The sequence below is a fragment of the Elaeis guineensis genome, chromosome 2, assembly GCF_000442705.2.
Source record: "Elaeis guineensis isolate ETL-2024a chromosome 2, EG11, whole genome shotgun sequence".
Classification (NCBI taxonomy): Eukaryota; Viridiplantae; Streptophyta; class Magnoliopsida; order Arecales; family Arecaceae; genus Elaeis; species Elaeis guineensis.
In genome coordinates, this window is record NC_025994.2 from 116,506,660 (window position 1) to 116,529,872 (window position 23,213).

At 43.5% G+C, this 23,213-nt stretch overlaps 1 protein-coding gene across 1 annotated transcript; it reads left to right on the top strand.

Annotated features, from left to right (window-relative positions):
• Positions 1-6,437: 6,437 nt before the first annotated feature.
• On the top strand, positions 6,438-19,746 carry LOC105040909 (protein SPA1-RELATED 4). Its single transcript, XM_010917664.3, is given in 9 exon segments — positions 6,438-7,791; positions 7,922-8,079; positions 14,433-14,869; positions 14,872-15,407; positions 15,488-15,634; positions 15,768-16,079; positions 17,874-17,933; positions 18,770-19,212; positions 19,354-19,746. Coding segments are annotated over 8 exon segments (2,613 nt in total). The 5' UTR covers positions 6,438-7,017; the 3' UTR covers positions 18,959-19,212; positions 19,354-19,746.
• The last annotated feature ends 3,467 nt before the right edge of the window (positions 19,747-23,213 follow it).

Sequence of the window (23,213 nt, forward strand, 5' to 3'; positions counted from 1 at the left end):
AACCATAATTTGGCTAGGAGGTTGTGTCAGGCAGCCATTCTCCCGACCGACCGGGAGCTCTTGAAGGGTCGGCCGGTGTCCGACATGCTTTCTTCCTTTTATCCGACCATGATCCAGGTGAGCTCTTCTTCTTTTTCTTTCCTCTTCATTGTTATTTTTATCATTTCATTTTTCTGACGATCGGCCTTCTACTTGCAGCTGATCTACAGCATGTCTGAGCTGGAAGCCGGGTACCGGAGGTTCGACGACGTCCGGGTGGCCTGGAAGAATAGGGTCGAAACCGCCAAAGCTGAGAACGCGATGCTGGTGGATCAACTGAAGTTGTCGGTCGACCGCGAGGCTAGGCTCGAGGAAGAGATCTTTCGACTCACCAATGGCCTAGCTGCCTCGGAGGCCGAACTTCAGTCGGCTCGCGAGCAGGTCCAGTGCAAGACCCGCTCCGTTTACCGGCTGCAGCGTGAGCGGGATGGCTGCATCAGGGAGCTTGAGGTCGAGCGCGAACACTTCGGATTAGCCTGCAGAACCTGGCTAAGGCCGAGAAGAACTTGTCCTCCACCCAAGCCGACGTCGACATAGCGAAGGCGGAGGCTGAGTCGGCCAAAGAGGCACTGAGCCGGGCGGTGGAGGACTTTCGTGGCTTGGATGAGTATTGGAGAAATTTCTCGAGAGCGGCTTCGCCTCCTATCGAGTGGGGTACGAGGATGCCCGGGACGCGATTCAGAGTCTGCACCCGGAGCTCGACCTGAGTAGCGTCGTCCCTCCGGGGTCGGAAGACCAAGCCGCAGAGGAGGAGGCCGACCCACTACCGATGGGATGAGTTACCGAAGGTGAAGCGCTCCAACCTCCGATCCCACCCCGACCCGAGCGGGCACACCGGTTGCTCCCGAACTCTCTCCGGTGCAAGAAGTCGACTCCGACGAATAGTCGGAGTGTCTGCTCCGTCACTTTTGTATTCTTTTATTTTTGTTTTGTCTTTGATATTTGTAATCGGGCTTCGTCCCAATTTTGTAACCAGACTTCGGTCCAATTTTGTAAGTCACTTCAACTAAATGAAATCAAAGATTTTTTAAACTTTTTTCTGCATGCGGTTCAAAGTGTTTGATTTGCCGAGCCATCCCCGAGAGTATAGGTCGTAGCTCCGACACATCTTGTTAGGACGTTCGGTAGGATCCAGCATAGCTGATCAAAGTAGTCAGTGGCATGCGCCGTGCTAAGGGCAGTGCAAGCCCCGATCGCAGGTCGGCGTTCTGACTGTCGTACAGATTGCATAGGATCCGATGGTCGAGAGTCATCCCGACTTTAGGTCGAGCATCTGCCCTCGAACTTTGGTCGGATGTACATGTCGGATCGGGTGTCGGCCAATCCGAACATAGCATGTCGACACGATCGTTCCATAGAGTCTGATAGTCGAGTAGCGTCCGACGTATTTGGATAGGATAACGATGACAAGTCGAATATCCGTTGTCCGGCCCTTGGTCGGGCGTAACACGTCGACACGATCATTTCGTAGAGTCTGATAGTCGAGTAGCGTCCGACATATTCGGATAGGATAACGATGACAAGTCGAATATCCATTGTCCGACCCTTGGTCGGGCGTAGCACGTCGACATGATCATTCTGTAGAGTCTGATAGTCGAGTAGAGTCTGACGTATTTGGATAGAAAAATGATGACAAGTCGAATATCCATTGTCCGGCCCTTGGTCGGGCGTGCACGTCGGGACGTATGATAAATGGTAGCAAGCCGAATATCCTTCGACCGGTCGTGACCAAGTCGGTATATCGCGAGTATGACACAGTCGTCTTGGCATTTTGCCCTTCTTAGTCGAAGCTAAGTCGGCAAGTTAGCCAGCCGCGTTGGTCGATGCCCTTTGCCTTCAGAGATGAAGGCTATCGTAGATATTCTGCCCCTTCGATCTTTGTCGTAGAATCTGATAGTCGAGTAGTGTCCGACATATTCGGATAGGATAATGATGACAAGTCGAATATCTGTTGTCCGGCCCTTGGTCAGGCGTGCACGTCGGGACGTATGATAAATGGTGGCAAGCCGAATATCCTTCGATCGATCGTGACCAAGTCAGTATGTCGCAAGTCGAATACCCATCGCCCGGACTTTGGTCGGACGGGTACGTCACGGTGTATGATAAACGATGGCAAGCTGAATATCCTTCGATCGGTCGTGACCAAGTCGGCATGTCGCAAGTCGAATTACGGTCGTCTTGGCATTTTGCCCTTCTTAGTCGAAGCTAAATCGGCAAGTTAGTCAGCCGCGTTGGTCGAAGCCCTTTGCCTTCAGAGGTGGAGGCGTCGGTTCGACGATCGGCGATCGAGCCATAGATTCGACGATCGAGCCATAGATTCGACGATCGACGATCGAGCCATAGATTCGGCGTAGATTCGACGATCCGCGATCGAGCCGTAGATTCGACGATCAGCGATCGAGCCGTAGATTCGGCGATCGACTATCGAGCCGTAGATTCGGCATAGATTCGACGATCAAGACGTAGATTCGGCGTAGATTCGACGATCAAGACGTAGATTCGGCGTAGATTCGACGATCAAGATGTAGACTCGACGATCGAGCTATAGATTCGGCGATCAAGCCGTCGAGCCGTAGATTCGACGATCGACGGTCGAGCCGTAGATTCGGTGATCAGCAATCGAGCCGTTGGTTCGGTGATCGGCGATCGAGACGTAGATTCGATGATCGAGCCGTTGGTTCAATGATCAATGATCGAGCCGTAGATTCGACGATCGATGATCAGGCCACGTTGGTCGAGGCCCTTTGCCTGAGGCCGAGGCCGTCGTAGATATTCCGCTCCTTCAATCTCCATCAGGATCTACGCATGAGGAGCGGGGAGAGGGATGTAGGAGTCGTACCTGCGATGCATTGGTCTCAAACTCCGTCGTCGGGGCGAGACTCGTCTATCGATGGGGGGGCCTACTGGGTTCAGTAGGAGCCTGATTTTTCTTTCGCTTCTCCTTCTGGCCCATGCCCTCGGTCAGGCATCGGTCGGAAGCTCCTTTGTCTGCGTGCATGTATTTATACGTGCGCTCCAGCAATTCGGCATACGTCGGAGGAGGATCTTGTCCAAGGAATATGTGAACCGAGACCCCCTTAGCCCCCTCTTCATAGCCGAGATAGCCATGTCTCCATTGAGGTCCCGGACCTCAAGTGTGGCCGCATTGAATCGGGCCATAAAGTATCGGAGTGTCTCATTTTCTCCCTGCTTGAGGGAGAAAAGATTGTCCGAGATTCGTGGCAGCTTCCGGCTGGTGCTGAAACGGACCACGAAAGAATGCTCAAACTGCCCGAAGGAGTGGATACATCCTGAGCGGAGGTCGGAGTACCAGGCCCTGACAGTTTTACAAAGCGTGGCGGGGAAGCCGATGTAGAGGAGGGCATCGGTTGCCCCTTGAATTGTCATGAGAGCCTTGTAGCTGTCCAGATGGTCCACTGGGTTGGTGGAGCTGTCGTAAGGCTTCACATGAGGCATCTTGAACCGACTAGGGATCGGTTCGTTGAGGATAAATCGGGAGAGAGGTTGGGTGGTCCGGAAGTCGACGTCGTTCGAAGACTTCTGACCATCCGTCTGGAGTTGGGCAAGCCGACGGTCGATTTCTTCGAACTTACGTTCGTAGTCGTCCAACCATCGATATTGAGAAACCCCAGGGGTTGAATCTCCCGATAAATTTGAAAGTGAGGTGACGGTGTCCGTGGCCGCTTCTCCTTCCTCGCTTGCTCCAGCTGGGAAGGAGAGGGATGCCGAGATAGGCGGGTGTCGCACCGTGGTCGCCTCCCCTTTCTCGATGGGAGTGCTGAGACGGCTGCTCTTAAGGAGGAGATGGAAGTTGACGCGGGCATCGGCGGCTACTTCTGGACGGCATCTGGTGAGCCGCCAGTTGTTCCACCGACGGTTGCGGCAACTGGGCCGGTTGTTGCTGGAGGTTTTTGACCGCGTTCGTCAGAACGATCATTTGTCGCACGATCGTCGCGATCTACGCCTCCGTGGTTACCACGGGTGTGGAGAGCTGGGTTCTGCTATGGAGGGTAAAGGAGGAGCCTCTTCCCGACGGGAAGAGTGCCTCACCGACCTGATAGCTCTCGATCGCTGAGCCCTGGTTTTCATCATCTCGAGAGATTTTTCAAGCTCTATGGAGCTTGTTGTCTTACCTCTGTCGAATACCCCTTCCTGGCATGCCAAATCTATTGCGGCCAATCCCTCCGTCGCCCGATCGTCGGGGTCGCGCACTTGCAAGAAAAGTCCTCCCTGACCGGAGATGCCTCCGGCGGGGACCCTCCGACGGTCAAGTCAGAAAGGAGACTAGGCAATAGTGGAACTCAGCGAGAGGGAGAGAGAGCTAGAGAGCTCAAGAGCTTAAAGGCACTTTAGAGCGCTTGAGAAAGCTTGCTTAAAACTTACCAAAACTGTTGCCTTACCCCGTTTTATAGTAGAATGCGGTATGGTCCCGCCATTAATGGTGCAGACAACTGGGGAGTTGTCAAATCGTCGGAGGCTGTTAAATCAGCGTGGGTTGTCAAGTCATTAACCCATGTTCTTAGTAGGACAACGCCCCATGGTGGTCATACGGTATGTCCTTGGCAGGAGAACAGCCCATAGCGGTTGTACGGCATTTGGACGGTCTGGCCGACTGTATGTCGGTATTCGGCTGTCGGATCGTCGGGTGGTGACTCGGAGACACCGTCGGCTGATCTGGTACCTTGTGAAAGTCGGACGTCGGCTGCCACCTCTGACAGTGAGTCGGTGATATGGGTTCGGTCGGTCGAAAATAGTATGAATCTGCTCGACCGATATATCTTTGATCGGATATTATCGACAGTCATTGTCGAAATTATCCGTCGGTCTGGTGGGTAGAGTCGGATGTCAGTCAGATTGATCCGAAGATAAATTAGCGTACAGGAGTCAATCGATATATCCCAACAACCACCGATCTGCTTTGTTTGCAGCAAATATGGAACATTTTGTTGCCACGCTTGCTTAGCCAATGACAAGATAGATGGACATGCATGCATGCATGCGTATCTCATCATCTCAGTAAACATAACCAAATATGTGGAGACAGTTTGGTCGGCAAAAGAGCCAGTCAGTCGCATGCAACAAGTGGCCATGCGCTTGACACGTACTCGTTACTTAGCCTCGTACTTATACGGACATTTTACGTGGCCGGATCGTGTTCAGAAACGATAAATATTATTCTCAAGGATCTGGGTCGCATCTTTGTACGGAAAAATCATGTTCTTCATAATATGCGCCGTTGGATCACACAATAAAGATCTAAAAATCCAAGAGAGAATTAAAAATATTTTAAGATCTTTATGAGATACGATCTAATGATTCATATGGTCATAAAAAATCATAATTATTGCATGCAAGGATCAATAGCACCGGTCTTTCCTTCAAAAAGCAAAAAAAAAAAAAAAAAAAAAAAAAAAAAAAAGCATGGAGTCTCCCAACTGGGAGTTCAAGAATCTAAGCTGTCTCCAATAATTTATTTACTAATTTTTATGGATATTTTTATTTTAAATGATTTAGTATACTTATTTTTATCTAAAAAGGAAAAAAAAAAAGGATCTAAACCGGCTCTAATTATATATTTCTCAACAATGCTCCAGCGAACGTCGAGGCCAGCGTCTCAGGATCCCAACCCCAAACCGAGCAAGAAAAAGATTGGTACTTCCCCACACAAAAGGCAACTCCCCGGCTTCCCTTTTATCCAGAAAAAGCATTCCCAAAAAACAAAAAAAAAAAAGGAAAAAAAAAAAAAGAAAGAAAAGAAGAAAAAACCTCTGCTCCCCCTAGTTTACTCATCTGGTGGGACAACACCACAAGCCCCTCCTTCCATCATGCTCTCTTCCCACGGGCTCCTCTGAGTCCTCCCTCTCTCTTTCTTTATCTCTCTGAACTTTTTTTTATTTTTATTATTATTATTTTTTTTTATCCTCCTGTATAGATCACGAAGTGATCCTTGTACGATCCAACGGTTGATATCATGAAAAAAAAAAAAGAGTAAAGCATCCTTTCGCGCGAAAGAGACAACCGAACTCGTAGAATAAATGATCACCTGCCCCTATGTGCCCAGCTTTGCCCCAGGGATTCCCCTTTGGCAACCGTCGTCCGCAAGCCCTCCCACCCCCCGAGTCCCACTTGTGTGGATCTCCTTCCGCCACGTAGCCCCTATGTTCTAAAGCTAGAGAGAGGACGAGAACCGGTGACCGTGGGAGGCGAAGCATTGGAGCGTGGGCCCCACCTCGCGATAAAAGAATCACGCCAACTCTCTGAGGCGTGACGACCAACTCTACTACGAAAGGCCTCACGGTTTCCCCATTCGAGGAGAAAATGCCATTCCTAATATTCTTTTAGGGGCAGAAGTCAACTTCTTGGGTCCAAGTGGAGGCAAGGTGACAGCTTGTGCGCTGAGAAACTTGTTGCTGTGTAGTCTTTCTTTTTTCTCTCGGGCCGGCTATGTTCCCCCGTAGTAGGCGTGCTCGTGCAACAGGCGAGCGAAAGGAGCCGCGTGTACTTGTAGGAGGGGAAGCAAACGATGGTATTGCGAATTTGTGAGGCTGAGGTGCGTCGACGGGGAAAAACAAACGAGAGGTCGGGCGCAATTGAAGCCTGGATTGTGTGGCTCCCTTCCCAGGTTGGAGCAGCAGATCCTTATCCCTCCCCCCAACCTCTTGTTTCTTTCTCCTCTCCTCTCTCTCTCTCTCCCTCCCTCCCTCTTTGTTGTCTCTCCTGGATCAGCGAGTACCTGTAGTAGCTTTTCTTCTGAGTTTAAAGCTTTCTTGCTGGTCTTTTTCCCAAAAAACAAAGGACCTTTCTTGCTGGTGGGTTGGTGAGGGGGAGCGCTTTTTTGCGAGAAAGTTCGCATTCGGTGGTAGCGGGAGAGGTTTGTGGTTGTGATCTTGGTCGTGAAAGCATAAACGTTCGTTCTTGGTATTTGGTTTCCTGATTCTAGAGTCTTCTGGGTCGTGTATCGGGGCGATGTAGGGAGGGATGGAGGACTCGGAGGAGGCGTCGGGGTGGGAGAGGTCCTCCACTTGTAGGGCCCCCAACACCACCGACTGCGTCGCCTCGAGCGACAGCTTGGGCCCGGCAGCGGCGGTGGCGGCGGCCGACCGGGGAGGCAAGTCGATGGAAGAAGGGGAGGGGGAGGAGATGGGCCGCCTTCTGTCCTGCACCGAGGACGGGAGCCTTCGGCCGGCTGGCGCGGCGATGGCGTCTGCGGCGGAGGAGCGCGGGGAGGTGAGCCTGAGGGAGTGGCTGGACTGGCGGGGGCGTCCGGTGGACCTCTTCGAGAGCCTCCACGTCTTCCGGCAGATCGTCGAGGCGGTGAGCCTCGCCCACTCGCAGGGTGTCGTTGTCGGCAACGTCCGCCCCTCCTGCTTCGTTCTATCGTCTTTCAATCGCGTCTCCTTCATCGAGTCCGCCTCCTCCTCCACCTCCGGCTCCGACTCCTGCGAGGACACTGGCGGCGGCTCCGACGATAACCCCACAGGTCGGCGGCTCATGGACCAAGAGGGGACTCCCGAGGATGGCACCTCCAAGAGGGCGTCGGACACCAGCTGCCTGCGCTCGGGCTCCGCGTACGCCGAGGAGGTGGAGGGCGGTGGAGGGGAGGTGGAGGTGGCGGGGGAGGAGAAAAAGGCATTTCCTTTAAAGCAGATACTGCTTATGGAGTTAAATTGGTACACAAGCCCAGAGGAAGCCGGCGGCAATCCAAGTACATTCGCCTCGGATATCTACCGATTGGGTGTTCTTCTGTTTGAGGTCAAGATCCAAACTTAGGGTTTTTGAATGCTTCTTTTTGCCTTCTGTTTACTGTTGCCGGTTTTATAGCCTGCAAGGTGGGCTTGTCGGGCTTGTCTGTTTGTTTATTTGTCAATTTATCTTTGGTCAGTTGTTCTGCACGTTCGACTCACTGGATGAGAAGCTCAGGACCATGTCCAACTTGAGACATCGTGTTCTCCCTCCTCAGCTGCTGCTCAAGTGGCCAAAGGAAGCTTCCTTTTGCTTGTGGTTGTTGCACCCTAAGCCGGAAAGCAGACCGAAAATCAGGTCAGTTTGAACTCCTCAGAAGCTTGGGCGAGTTCCAAATTTCCATTTGCTTCGCTTCTGCGAGTGCTCGTTTCTTGCAGGATATATAGTTTATGATCTCTCGTGGCAGGTGATGATATTTGCTCCTTTGAATTGGGAACATGTCCGACATGATTGTTTGAAAATGAATCTTATTTGTTTTGTGTTAAAATTACTCATGCATTAGGACTTTAATTAACACTCTACTAATAATGACTTCACTAGTGCATTAGGACTTTAGTTAACACTTTTATAAAATTTGGTTTAATATACAACACCCTAAACTAAATGTTCCTTCAACTATGCATGATTGTAGCTTCTTGAAAAATATGAACCTTGAGGTGCTTGGAAACGTGCTGCTTTTGCGAAGATCCAGTGCTTTTCAACAAGTTAATGGTTAGGGCCATCTCCATTGATGTGAAGGACTCATGAAAATTGCTTTCTTCTGCAGGATCTTGAACATGTACATTCTTCCACTTTGCACTTACATACCATCTATCTTCGTACTTCATGAACTTTGCCTGTTCTTGCTCCATCGAACAAAAGAATGCTTCCATATTCATCCAACCTGTATCTAAAAAAAAAAAAATTCTAAGGTTGCATTTGGTGCATCGCCAGACAATCTTAAAAGATAATCTGGATTACCTGTATAGATTGCACTATTAAATTACCAGTAATATTAATTACTGTGTTTGGTACATGCAGATAACTTGCAGTAAAATTATTAGAAATCTTGATTGACATATTTGGTATGACAATCAAATTACTGGTAATGTAAATTCCTAAAATATCCTTAAATCAAATTATTAGTTTAGCATTTTAACATATATTTAGTAGAACCAATGATCCAAATCCTTAGCCAGATCAATCTATGTAACATATATTAAAAAATTTAATTTTTTTTGATATATTAAAATTTAAAAATAATTAAACTATTGATTTAATTTTTTTAATGATAAAAATTATTTATTATCAAAATAGATGATTCGATGGCTATTATTATTATTATTATGAAAAAAATCTGAAAGAATTTTGTTTATTATTTTTTAATACATATTATTATTATTATTATTTTATTTTTTTCTTCCTTCTTCTTCCCCCGCACGCCACACCCCTCCCCCTACCCCCTGCGGCACGCCACACCCCTCCCCTACCCCCTCGCGGCTCCACGACTCCTCCCACCCTCTCGCACCGCCCCCTGGCCCCCCGACGAACCCGCACCTCGTGCCTCCTGTAGCCACCTCCATCACCGCCCTCGTCCACCTGCACCGCCGCCCTCACCCACCCCACCGGTCCCCGCACCCCACCCCCTACGGCCCCCCATCCGTTACACCTCCGGCACCGCACCCTGGCCCCCCAACCGCCCGCACTGCCCTAGCCACCGCACCTCGGCTCCCCAGCTGAAGAGCTGTCACCGGCAATGAGTTGAATGGCAACGAGTCGACCGGAGGCAAGGTGAGAGGGGGAGATTTTGGTGGCTAGGGCTTGGAGGCAACAACATGAGCGGCTTAACGCAATGGAAAGAGGGAAAGAGGTGTTTAGTTTATTTTTTTGATGAGGATAGTTTCGTTCAAATATTTCATTGTCAGATTACCAAATATTTGATAATCTGGATAACCATCTTTCCCTTAGGCAATCTGGATTACCTTCTGAAAGGTAATCTAGATTGTCAAGCAGTCCAGATTACCATTCAAAGAATGTACTAAACGCAGTAATCCGATGGGGCCCCTTTAAATTGCCAGCAATCTAGATAGATTGCCAGCTACCAAACGCAACCTAACTTCAATGACATAGGATTTTTTCATATTTTCAATTTTTTTATTCTCGTTTTCTTTGAATTTCTATACTCCCCATATCGTAACTCTTTGCCTTTTCATTCTGCATATCTTCCTTTTCCCTTCTGATTATTCTCACTATTTTTTTTTCTTCTGAACTTATTACTTTTTGTCCTTTCTATTTCTCCACATTTTGCAATTTCATTTCTTTTATCTTTTCAATTCTCAATTTTTTCGTCTATTCATTTTAAAAATCTTCTTGTACAACTTTGTCTTTATGAAAATTTGCCAACCAGTATTCCTATGGTCATACATGATTCTTATTGCAGGAAAAATTGAATTCAAGCTCTCCTATACCTAGCTTAGAGACTGACCGGATTCATTTGAAAGAGTAATTCTAGAAATACATCATGAAATAAATGCTGGTTGGTTAGTGAAAGATGCCATTTCACAAGCAATGCTCATATTAGTTAGTCTAACCTTTTGGGCCAATCAATTGTCGTATGAATGTTGCAAAGCCACAGAGTCGTGCCATAATTTTTGTTCTTATTAAGTCTGTCATTTGGGTTTACTTGTTTATAGACTATGGCATAAGGGCCACAATGAGATTCTGTGATAAGTTATGGGATCTGACTATTTGAGTTTGAGCATGTCTACTTCTATTTACCATGCCTAAGAGCTTATTTTTCTTTGTATTCTAGAAATGTTAAGGCTGATCTTAAACTGATAATGGTTGATTGTGGGATGATAGCTTAGACAGACAGATATAATGTTCTTTCATTGTAAAAATATTGATTTTCAATGCTCGTCTCTGTTGGCCATATGACAGCCATGTAGGGCATCTTCTTCAAGAGCCAGGACCATTCATATCATGACTCTACTTCAGTAGCATACTTTCATGCAATTTGATGTTGTGTTTTTCAGATTTTGTCAAACCTTTATTCAGATTAGCCCTGTATAAGTTTATGGCCATAGTTGATCAGCCAGTTTGAAGTTTCGGTGGTTGGCTCCTTTGTACTATACAAGTCTGAATATTTGATTCTTGCATGGTTCAAGGCACTGAAAGCATGGAAACAAGTTTGTTTGTGTTGCTAAGTTGTGGCAAACATTAGAAATGACTAATTTAAAAAGTGAATTTGGGATGTTACTTTGAAGGCTGCCAGACAGAAATGTTTCATGTAATGCATGTTACTGGCTTATTGGGGTGCTTGTTAACCAAGAGAGACATTCTGTAGCACATGTTGCTGAGTGTGTTACTATATTTTGTATATTTCAAGCTCTTTATGCAGTGGTTGAGATGTTCAGATCTTGGAGACAGTCTTGTTAATCCGTCGTTTCATGCTTATTTTCAACCAAGAGGCATTATGATAAATTGTTTTACAAAATCTGTTGAGTGCTTCAATGCTAATAAAAGTGTTTAGTGCTCCAATTAGGGCTGAAACTAGATCGGATACCAGTATGTCCATATCTAAATTTGTTTTGTTGGACGAACACAAATACAGATATGGATATTAATTGGATGAAAAAATTCATATCATATGTGTTTTAATTGGATATAGATATAAAGCGGATGCTGGAAATATGGATATAAGTGAGATTATTAAACTTTATGACCACAGGATCAAAGATGTTACTAAGTGGATAGTAAATCAAGTTAATAGCATATTAATGTAGTTATATATTTTTCTTAAAAGTACATGAGTGCTATATAAAATTAAATAGCATAACAAATAGAATCGGATATTCGGATATGGATTGGGTAATTATCTATTCATATCCACATCCATTTTTCTTTAACAGATATGGATATGAATGTAGATATTAATTGTACACTCAAATTTCTATCCATATCTAGATAAATCTGGATATGAAAACGGACCTAGATGGATATTATCCAGTCTGCTTTCACCCCTTGCTCCAATGCTAATAAAAGTGCTTACTAGTAGAACTTGAATTACATTCAAGGAAAGAGCTAATGTGACTGATACCCTGGCCAAAAAGCTTGATTTCATTGAATGATATAGCTGTTGCTAATACTATTAAGAGATGCAGACTTCTTAAAATTTCTAACTAGCAATTGTTCAAGCATCCAGTGGATATTATCAGAAAAATATTCCATGGTAGCTAGCTAATATGTAGTTGAATTCGTTGCATTTCCAAGATTTGGATAATATTTATTCGGAATTATGAGATAACAGCCTGTCAGATTGCGAGGGATGAAGTAATTGTACTACTTGAGGAGAAACTTTGTTGATCAGTTTTATGGGCTTGGTACTTGATGATTATTCTATTTGCTGAACATGGTAGTTGTTAATGATCATAATCATGCATGTGCTTTCATATGCCTTTGCTATAATGACTATGGATTGGATTTATTCTTGTGTTTCCAAAGGCAAGAAGAGCTTCTGATTTGTTAGATAAGACTGCAGAATACTTTTCCAGAGGCATCAAATATAAATTTAAATGTGGCTTTTCTTTGCGAAATTGCATGGTTGTATGGGTTTTAGTTCAATTATTCATTGCTTTCGACAGAGAACTGAGATGAGCTAAATTTCAAAGAAGATTTGGGTAGAGGTAGCAGCATTTCTATTTGTCCTACTCTGTCATGTTTTGTTCCTTGGGCACCATGTGGATAAGGTATGGTTTTTCTGGGGATAACAAGAAGTTAACCAAAGGTATTAATTTATACTGGTATAAATAGGTACAAACTTTATTATTTGTTTGGGTAAAAATAGTTATACTAAGCAATCATTGCATTTATACTCATATGTGTTTGGATACTTAGGGGATGAGAAATGCTGTTTGGACTTTATTTGGGGATAAGTAGATGAAAAAGTTGATTTTCTTCATGAAACTACACAGTTTGCCCTCACAATCCCTCCTATTCAATATTCATTAGGTAATAAAATATGTTTCTATATTTTTGTGAGGAATGAAACATTTTTATAGCAATATAATTGAAATATATAGTATGTGATACTATATTATTTTTTTATTGTTATGCATTTCTATATCTTTATTGTATATTGCAGCGCTGTAAATGAACCTTGAAATATAATAGAGTAAGATATAATATGTTATAGTGTATAATATATTATGTTATTAGTATAATATTACAATATAATGCTATATAATATTATTTCATTTTTGCTTGATTATGAATAATATTGTGTTATATAATCAATAAAAATATTATAATATAGTATAAGCATTATATATTGATAAGTTGTAGTAAATATAATATGATTTAATATAATATAGAAGGTGGCCAGTGTTTGACATTTTTCAGCTTTAATACGGAGATAAGAGGACAGGGTTAAACCAGCATATACCCTGGTCTAAAATATACCAGGGTTCCCTAGGTACAATTTCAGCAGGGTTTAATGGGTTTAAGGCAGTATTGACCAGATAAGGTGATAGCTTATCCCAACTGACAGGTCCTGGTATTTGGGAAGTATCTCTGGTATAAACAGGGATAAACCCTATTTGTCCCCCTTCTAATGGTACCTTAATGATTCTAAAATGCCTCTGCGATAAGTTACTCCAACTAAATTGGTCACCATGTTTCATCTCTGGGCCCTTCTAGTGCATGTACGTGTATGCATGTGCGTGTCTTTTTTAAAGGCTAGAATACTATGTTACAGTTGCCCATTTAAGGTTTAATTTTTTTCCATTCTCTTCCACTTTTGAGTTTCGAGAACTCTTGCTCAACCCCCTTTACCTGTCAAGAGTAATATAAATTAATCAAACTTAGCATAAGCAATACTATATGCTGGAAAGTTCACATCAACAATATTATATTTAAGGAGACGAGCAACTCAGAGGTGGCTGCCAGATTTATTCCTTGATTTTCTTTTCTTTTTCCAATCTAAATATTAACTAATTTTAGGGGCTTGTTATTTCATTTAGTTCAGTCTGATGCCAACTATGTTTAGCATTGACAGTGCATAATTTAATATTGCCTTTTGCTTTACTTTCATTGTTCCATCAGTTGTGACAGGTGCAACATAATTTAAGTTGCATTCTTGCATTCTGCTACATCTTTTGTCAGCTTCGTTTCAAGAAAATATGGACTCACAGCTTTAGAAATGCATGTCATGGCCTTTCCATTGTTTTGTGACAAATTTCTCTGTTGATTTATTTCATTGTGGAGCTGAAATATTTGCTGGAAAATTCACCTTTATCTTGAAAGTGGAACATTAAGTATGTTGCAGCTCCACAACTATATAAAAGAATAAAGTAACCCTACCACCAGATATGCAACGTGTTTGCATGCCCATGTTTTTTCCAGATTGCGACTGAACTCCTCGGTGAGTTGCATTTTCAATAGCATTTCCATATTTTTGCGGAATATGCTGTCAGTAGTAGTCTATTACATCATTTGCATGTGCTTGACTAATATGTTCTGTCATATATCTAGCTAATTAATGCTTCTTTAGGCCTTTTTTCTTCTTTTTATAAAATCAGAACTGACATATATTGTTGTACTTATTAAACTATATGCTTTGATGGCCATGTGAGTAATTAATGGCTTACCCCTTTTCGTGTTATATATGGCAGTGAGATATTGCAAAGTGAGTTCCTCAATCAACCAAAAAATAGTTTGAAAGAGCATGAAGCAGCAATCAAGTTAAGGGAGGAGATAGAAGATCAGGAATTTCTCCTGGAATTTCTTTTGCAGCTGCAGCAAAGAAAACAGGAAGCTGCTGATCGGTTGCATGATACAATCTGTTTTCTCTCTGCTGACATAGAAGAGGTTCTAAACCAGCAGTCAATTCTCAAACAGAAAGGAGGCTCCTATACAGAATCAGACAAAGAAGAGCATTCAGCAATAAATAAAGAGGACCCACAGTTGCAGTATCCTGCAATAGATGAGGACTCATCCTGCTGTACTTCCAGAAAACGCTTCAGACCAGGAATTCAAAATTTAAATGAAGAGGAGCATAATAATATGCTTGATGCAGGTTTCAGACCAGAGAAACTCCCTCAGATTCAGGAAATATTCTGTCAAAAAGTTCTCAAGTAATGAAGAACTTCAAAAAATTGGAGGCAGCCTATTTCTCAACGAGATACAGGATGGTGAAGCCATCAAGCAAACCCATAGTTAATCAAGTTACTAGTGGTGAGAGAGGATCAGTTATCAGGAGTGAAGGAAGTTCCGTTGATGATATGGTTTCTAAAGAAGGCCATTATGGTGGAAGAAAAAATGGATGGATAAATCCATTTCTTGACGGCTTATGCAAATTTATGTCATTCAGCAAGTTAAAAGTTAAGGCTGAACTAAAGCAAGGTGATCTGTTAAGCTCTTCAAATTTAGTATGCTCCTTGGGTTTTGATCGGGATAAAGAATTTTTTGCTGCCGCCGGGATAAATAGGAAAATTAAAATTTTTGAATGTGATATGATTCTGAGTGAAGATCGTGACATTCATTATCCTGTAGTTGAAATGGGTAGTAGGTCAAAACTAAGTTGTATTTGCTGGAATAATTATATCAAGAACCAGATTGCTTCAAGTGACTTTGAAGGTAGAGTGCAGGTAGGCTGTCCATTATGTTTAAAAATCTTTTAGTCTTTTAATTGACTTTTTATATAATGCTAAAGTCCAACTCTTGACAGGTTTGGGATGTTACAAGAAGCCATGCTTTTATGGAAATGAGGGAGCATGAGAAGCGTGTATGGTCTGTTGACTTTTCGCTTGCTGATCCAACAAAGTTGGCTAGTGGAAGTGATGATGGCGCAGTGAAACTGTGGAATATCAATCAGGCAATTCTATTCTTGCACTTGGCGTATGTCAGCTTTTGACTATTTGTATCACCATCATCAAATAAACATAGTCATGCTGACCTCATACCGACATGTCCAATAAGTTATTTCCATCATTGGATTGTTGTTGCAGGCTGGAAGCATTGGTACTATCAAAACAAAGGCAAATGTGTGCTCCGTGCAGTTCCAACCTGATTCTGCATGCTCGCTAGCAATTGGTTCAGCAGATCATAAAATCTACTGCTATGATCTTCGTAACATGAGAATGCCTTTTTATACATTAGTTGGTCACACAAAGACTGTGAGCTATGTGAAGTATCTAGATTCATCAAATATTGCATCTGCGTCCACTGACAATTCGTTGAAACTTTGGGACTTGTCTTCAAGTACATCAAGGATGCTAGACAACCCTCTTCAAACTTTCACAGGGCATACAAATGTAAAGGTATTCTGGCTTGTTAAAGATTACATATTTAATTATAGTCATTATCATAGTTAGCAACATGATAATAGAGCATCAAAAGACAAGAATTAAACTTGATCGCTTTCAAATAATTTATTTATTCTCTAATATATTATAGCTTTCTGTTTTGCCGAAACTTGACTTACATTGATGAGTTCCTTTCCCTTTCATGGATCTTAGAATCATTGAAAAGATCATTTTATTGTCTGCAATGCATTATCTTATCCTTCTAAGCATCGATATAATGATATGCTCTCGTTTATCCTATTAACAGTAAATTTTTAGCTTTTTATGTTAGGAGCCCTTGGATTTTCAGATCTTTCATAATGTTACTACTTACTAATGCAACTTGATCTTCAGTGGTTGAGTTACATCATCTTGAGACTCTTGGCATCAGACAGGGCTACTTTTCTGGTCTTGTGCAGTGTCTTTGAGATGTTCATCGTCCACTAGTATTGTAGGCAGCTTGCATGTGTGGCATTACCACTTCATCCCATGATTTCTGTAATGCCATCATTTGCATATAACTGTTGTGGCCTAGAACCATCATGCACCTTACAATGGTTGTTCCATAAGAAAATTGATGTCAAAAAATATTGAAAGAAAATTTTAATTAAAATATATCTCAGCTGTAATGTATGTTGATAGCTGTTATAGAAAACAGATAACAACTCATATCAGTCCTATTACAATATCATGTACATTTATTTATTTATTATTAGTATTATGAATATGCAATAACTTATTTTATGCAAAATCGATATGTTAATGATGGACAAAAAGTAATGCCATTGGGGATTTAATTGCTTTTACGTTTGTTGTTATAAGAATTCTTCCCATATTTAATGACTATTATTAAGTTATTATGCATTTATAGCACAATAAACAGGATGGTGAAATCATTATAATGGACTTTCTAATATAACCATCATTAAATTCTGATTTTAGTTGCAAAGCATCGACTGGCCACTGCTGCATTCTGATACAGGAAATACCTAAACATATCTGAATGTTGGACTGCTCGTGCCACCTTCCCCACCAGGCCCTTAAAAAAGAAAAAAAATCTAATAGCTCTTTCTATTCTAAATGAACCCTCCTAGGACCAATACATTGAGTATTTTTTGAAGTGCATATAGTTGATTAAGTTCAAGTTATTGGGAGCATTCACTTACGACCCAGTTCTCAAGTTCACATCTTTTATAATCTTCAGGTATTTCTTCAGACTTAACATTTTCCTTGTCACTACTATTGATATCCTTTGAGATAGTGATGCTATATGCTAATGTTCCTGCTATCAGCTCAGCTGTTGAAAAAAGGAAAAAAAAAAATCATAACTAAGAACTTCTACTATATTGTTAAGTTTGAAGGTTCTTCATGTTCTTCAGTTTTATTTAGTTTGCTTTAGCTTAGCTACTGTGTTTGATACATGAAGCTTTGATTCATCATTCTTATTGCTTGCTTTACTATGTTTTTTATATTCTTTTTATTTGCTAAGCCTCAACAGTACAAAATTCTGTATAATGAGAGACATGTTTTGTCTAAGCTTAAAACTGAATGCTTAGCATTTTCTGATATTGTTTTGATTTATATGCAACATTATTTTTTCCCAGTTGAAATACTTGCATAAATCTTTTTTCAAGTCAAACTTTTGATTTGCAGCTAGTCCATTTTTCTTTTCTAGAAATATACTAATTATTTTGTCAGTCTTGAAAGCATTCTTCTTGCAATGCATTTGTCTTCTTTCATTGGCATTTGATTCTTGTTTACTTCCTGCAGAATTTTGTTGGCCTATCTATTTCTGATGGCTATATTGCTACAGGTTCAGAAACTAATGAGGTATGCCTTTTATGTTTCTATTCTATTTACCTGATGTAACAAATGCTAGATGATAAAACTTAAATGACATTAAGTGCAAGATATATATAAGATATATGTATATGTATATGTGTATGTGTATGTGTATTTCCACACAAATGGTGTAGACTATAGAAAGCCTACTTGAACAGCATAGTGATCAAGAAGTATACATTTCATATGATTTCTTTTCTTGTTTTTTGTTGCTTGACTATTGTCTTGCCATTTGATTTTAAATTGCCAAATTCTACTGTACAAATTACCACTGTGTTGCAAGGAATGACCAGGCAATCTGCGCAACACTGAGTACAATAATTTTTTTAATAAATTTGAAGCATCAGAGTGATGACCGACCAAAATGAGTAGTGTCATATAGGTGTTACTTAAAGGCAGTAATGGAAGGTTCACTATAGGCTTCAACATGCTTCAAGACAGTGAAATGATGTCTTTATTTGTGCCCTTTGTTGAAGTCTTTAGGAAACAACAGTCTAGTGTAATGATGAGGACAGGACATTCGAAGAACACTTGACGGGAAGAGATTCCTTGTTTCTACCACATGAAACAAGCATATTTCATGATTCTCTTATGCTTTCACATGGTACTTCCCATGTTATTCAGATGTGCCTGCACATTGCTTCATGCTTCGGTAACATTGCAATTTGGTAGCTTTGACACAGGCAATATGTCTGCACTTTTCTGAAAATATGAACATCATTTTGGAGGACATCTGTTATATACGTTCTCACACTCACTGCTGCTGCAATCCTGCCCTTATGTTTCCTTCTATGTCAATCATATCTTGTACTGTTTTTTATCAGGTTTTTATCTATCACAAAGCCTTTCCGATGCCGGTTTTGTCATACAAATTCAACATTACAGACCCCATATCTGGCCAGGAGGTTGATGATGCATCGCAGTTCATTTCATGTGTCTGCTGGCGAGGCCAATCTTCCACCTTGCTTGCCGCCAATTCTAGCGGGAATATCAGAATCTTGGAGATGGTGTGACTCCAAAATTAGAAGTTGGTTGCATATATAGGGAAATACTTTGTCGACCTAATGATGTTTATCCTCGAAAAGTTCACAGGCCAGCTGAAGTAGTTGGTGGTTCGAAAGCATGGATATCTGTTGGGGTGAAGTTCTGGAATCTGGTGGTTCCATAACGATAGCATAGCGAAAGCTGATAGCAGATGTAACATGTAAAGGGAAGGAAGAAAAAGAGGGAGACACGGAGGGAATGATGTGTAAATCATTGATAAGAGGTATGCACCATAGTTGATCAAATGAGCACTTTTTACTCCAGTTTTTCAGCTTTCTTAGTACGCACTTTTATTTGACTGCCATTTGGTAGTGCATCGTGTTTATGTTATTCAATTAGTTAATTAAAATAATCCTGGTTTCAGACTAGATCAGTTGTCATGTTGCTGCAAGACACGGAAATCAGTAGTCGTGGAACTTCTAGTGTCTTTTAAGTTCATGTGCCTGTCTCGTTCTTTGCCGACCTTGTACGGTGCAGTGTTAGATGCCATCTTCGGCATATTCACAAGCTCTTGTATCTCAAGTTGTCTTCACGCAGGGTACCACCACTGCTTCTTTCCTCTTGAACAGGAGCGGCATCTGCTTAGGAATCACACAGCGCATGATATACTCCATTTGTTTTTGCTGAATGAAAGATATAATCCTCCTGGTAACTTGTTTGCCTTCAATTAAACTGTGTATTCTAAGGTGCTTGTTTTGACTGAGACTATTGCTGTTTAAAGGGTTTGAGAACAATCTGCCGCATTTTGGTGAGGAAATTACATGCATTTTTAGTCTTCTTGCTGGATTATTAAATATTTTCTTCAACGTATATGGGGTAAGAAACCTGAAGATAATTTAACAAAAAATTATAAACCTAAACATGAAAGTGGATGATATCCACAGCACTAAAAATGTCTCGGATATCCTGACCAAGTGCTTAGAATCTCAATTACTTTGATCATCTGAATTCCAATGAACACAAGTAGATAAACAACTTGAATTATCTTGATTTTCATTTGTACAAGTGGATAAGCAACCGGAAAAGTTTACGTTGTATCGCCACACTCGTGTGAGCCGACAAGTAAACATGAAATAAAAATATTAACTATATAGTAATATTATGATTCTTAAATTTGGAAATAAATGTAATGGCAGCATATAGCTCCTGTGACTTGAACATATGTCTTGAATCATAATAATTCTAGAGAAACACAGGAGTACCATCAATCATTTTAAATGCAGGGACAATTTCTCATGTCAAACCTTAAGGTGAAAACTGTCTTAGTTTGAATGCTGAACCTCTTTCAAATGGCAAAGTGTTGAAACCATTAATTGCAGTTTCTTAAATTAAAAAAAACCATTAATTGCAGTTGGATCACTCAATTACCTGAAAATTTTGCCATGTTTTTGAGTAGTTTATGGGATGTAATCCTAGAGTTTCACCCGTTCCCTTGTTTGGGCCAGACATTTCTCAAATAAAGCTGTTGGAGGAGCTTGCTAGGATGATGCAGTGGCTATCAAGGGTGACTTTTTCTTGTCTGTTACGTTGTCCGTTTGAACTGGTGCTTTAAGATTTGTGCTCTTTTCTTGGTGTGATTGCTGGTGATTCGGTGGGCTGCCATTGTCGCTGGTGCCGGAGTTTATGGCGACCATGGAGAGCGATGCAGGGACGTACTATCTGGATCTCGTCGGAGCCATCGTCGACGGAGGTGAGCGACCTGTCGTAGTGGTTTCCAGAGGTTGTCGAGGCTCCGACGGAGGGCCTCAAGGAGAGATCGGAGCTTTGGGCGGCTACGGCGGTGGTGGCGAGAAGTTGGGAAGGTGGGTGGCGCCGGACTTGGTGGCCTGAGATTTTTGGCTCCATGCCAAAATCAAGGGATCGGTGACGGTCTGTGGACTAGACAGGGAGTTCCTCCTCTTTCTGTTTGGAGATGCTGAGGAACGAGATGTGGTTCTTCGACGCTCGGGGAATGTGGCAGGGCAGTCATTGGCATTGGAACCATGGCGGCCAGATTTCTTTCCGACGGACGGGGCGATCAGCACTGCGCTGGTTTGGGTCCGGCTGCCGCACTTACCAGCGAAGTACTAGGAGGAGTCTGCGATCCGAGAGATTGTGCGCCCTGCCAGTGATCTCTCCTCCGTTGACGACTGCATGTTGGAGATGAGACGACTGGGGTTTGCCCGGGTGTTCATGTCGAGCTTTCCCGACCGTTGAGGCCGGGGGTGCTCGTTAAAGGGCTGGACAAGCCCTTCTGGCAGTGTTTTGTCTTTGAAAACCTAGAGGGGGTCTACCCAAGCTGCGGCTTCTTCCACCAACAAGAGGAGGGGTGTTGGGCCGGAGGGACTTCTGGGGGTGCGGCGATCGGTTTGAACCAGGAGAATGTGGTTCGGGTAGAGGAGCCGGAAGGGTTGCTGGGAGTGGAAGGTCCATGCCTGGGACCATGGCTGCCGGCTATCCAGTGGCACGAAGTGGGGGCTGAGATGGCGGACGAAGGTTGGAAGAAGATGGGGGTGCCAACTCGCCAAACCGTCGCGAGTCGACCTGGATCGGTTGGGCCTGTGGCGGACTCAGAGCGGGTCAACCCGATTGCAGCATCTAACGGCTAGATCCAACTGATCAAATTGCTCGATGGAGATCATCCGTCAGGATGGACGGTGCAGATGGCGCCAAGATCTGTGCTGGGATGGGGAGGCCCTAGAGTCGGGCGCTAACCCATTCGGCCTGCTGGGCGGTGGGGCTGGCCGTGGCATGGAGAGCCTAGTGAAACGGGCATCTCGTGCGGGCTAGGAGGTAGGCCGGGGCGGCGGGCTCAACCCAGCCCAAGCGCGTCTGGCCCCTTGAGTTTCATGTGGGATGGGCACCTCTCAGGCCCAGTGGAAAGGACTTGGAGTTGGATGGCCCCAAGAAGCAGTCTTCAAGGAAGACTAGGGCCAAAGGGAAGGCCCATGCCTCATCTGAGCTTTACAGGGAGTAGGCAGATGGCCTTGGGGAGTCCGGGGTCTTCCTATTTTCTGCCAGAGCTCCAGAGATGGTGGGTGAGGTGGCTTCGAGACTGATAGGGTAGCTTGGGAGCCAGTTATCCCTAACAGGGTAGGGATGTCGGTGCAGATGATGAGCTGTGCTTGGAGGATGACACTCGGAGGACATCGTGAGTGAGGGTCCGAGGAGTCGGTCGACGGTATGGACCCTTCCCATGAGGATGCTATAGCCAGATTGAGATAGGCCATCCAGAAGGAAGAGTGAGCATAGAGCCACTTAATCCGATGGATGATGGGGCTGGGGGAGGACCTCAGGATGGAGAGGGGCCTAGTGAAGGTCTCCTTCCGGTCGTGCCTTCTCCATGAGACTACTAATCTGAAACACCCGGGGGGCAGGGAAGCCCTCATTCCGATCGACCTTCGATCGATTGATCCAGAGTACAGTCATGATGTTTGTGTCCTAAGCGATACCCAGCTGTTCGGAGCTAGTCTTACTCAGGCCAACGGCGGATCCCGAGGACCTGGAGTTCCTATGCGGTGGATTTCAGAGATCTATCGGAAGGCATCTTGATGATGTGGTGTTGCGGCTCCGTCAGGGTGGACACCTTTCATAGATGTGAGCAGCAGGTGGCTCTAGTCATCTTAGAGCAGACTGGCAATCCTGGCTTCTATCTGGTGTTTATGCGAGCATTGACTATAGGGAGCGGAGGGTGCTTTGGGCTAAGATTTTCAAGCTGATATTACGGATCTGCCGTCCCTCATTGCTGGTGACTTCAACTGCATTGTGGACCCTTATGAGAAGAAAGGTGGTAGGCAAGCAGGGGATGGCATTGAGTTTAGAGAGTTCAGAGACTTCATCAGTGAGGCTAGTCCGATCGACCTGGGCTATGCGGGTCCTCGGGCCACCTGGTGTAATACCATCAGGGGACGGCTTGGGCCTAGAAGAGGATCGATCGGGTGCTTGCTTCTTCGAAGTGGATCCATCATTTTTTAGGGTACCATGTTAGCACCTGCCAAGGATCGCTTTGGACTATTGCTCGATCTTCATCACCATGGATGGTCTTGACCTTTTTAGGACCCCATTTTGATTTGAGAAGTTCTGGACTCTCTATCCGTGGTTGTGGAACTTTATTCGGGAGGTGTGGAGGATGCCTGTGTGTGGGGATCACTACAACAGAAAAGGATATTTGTGATGCAAATATAGCGGTGCAAATAACAAATTTTCATGGCAAATAATTATTTATGATGGAACTTCCATCACTAA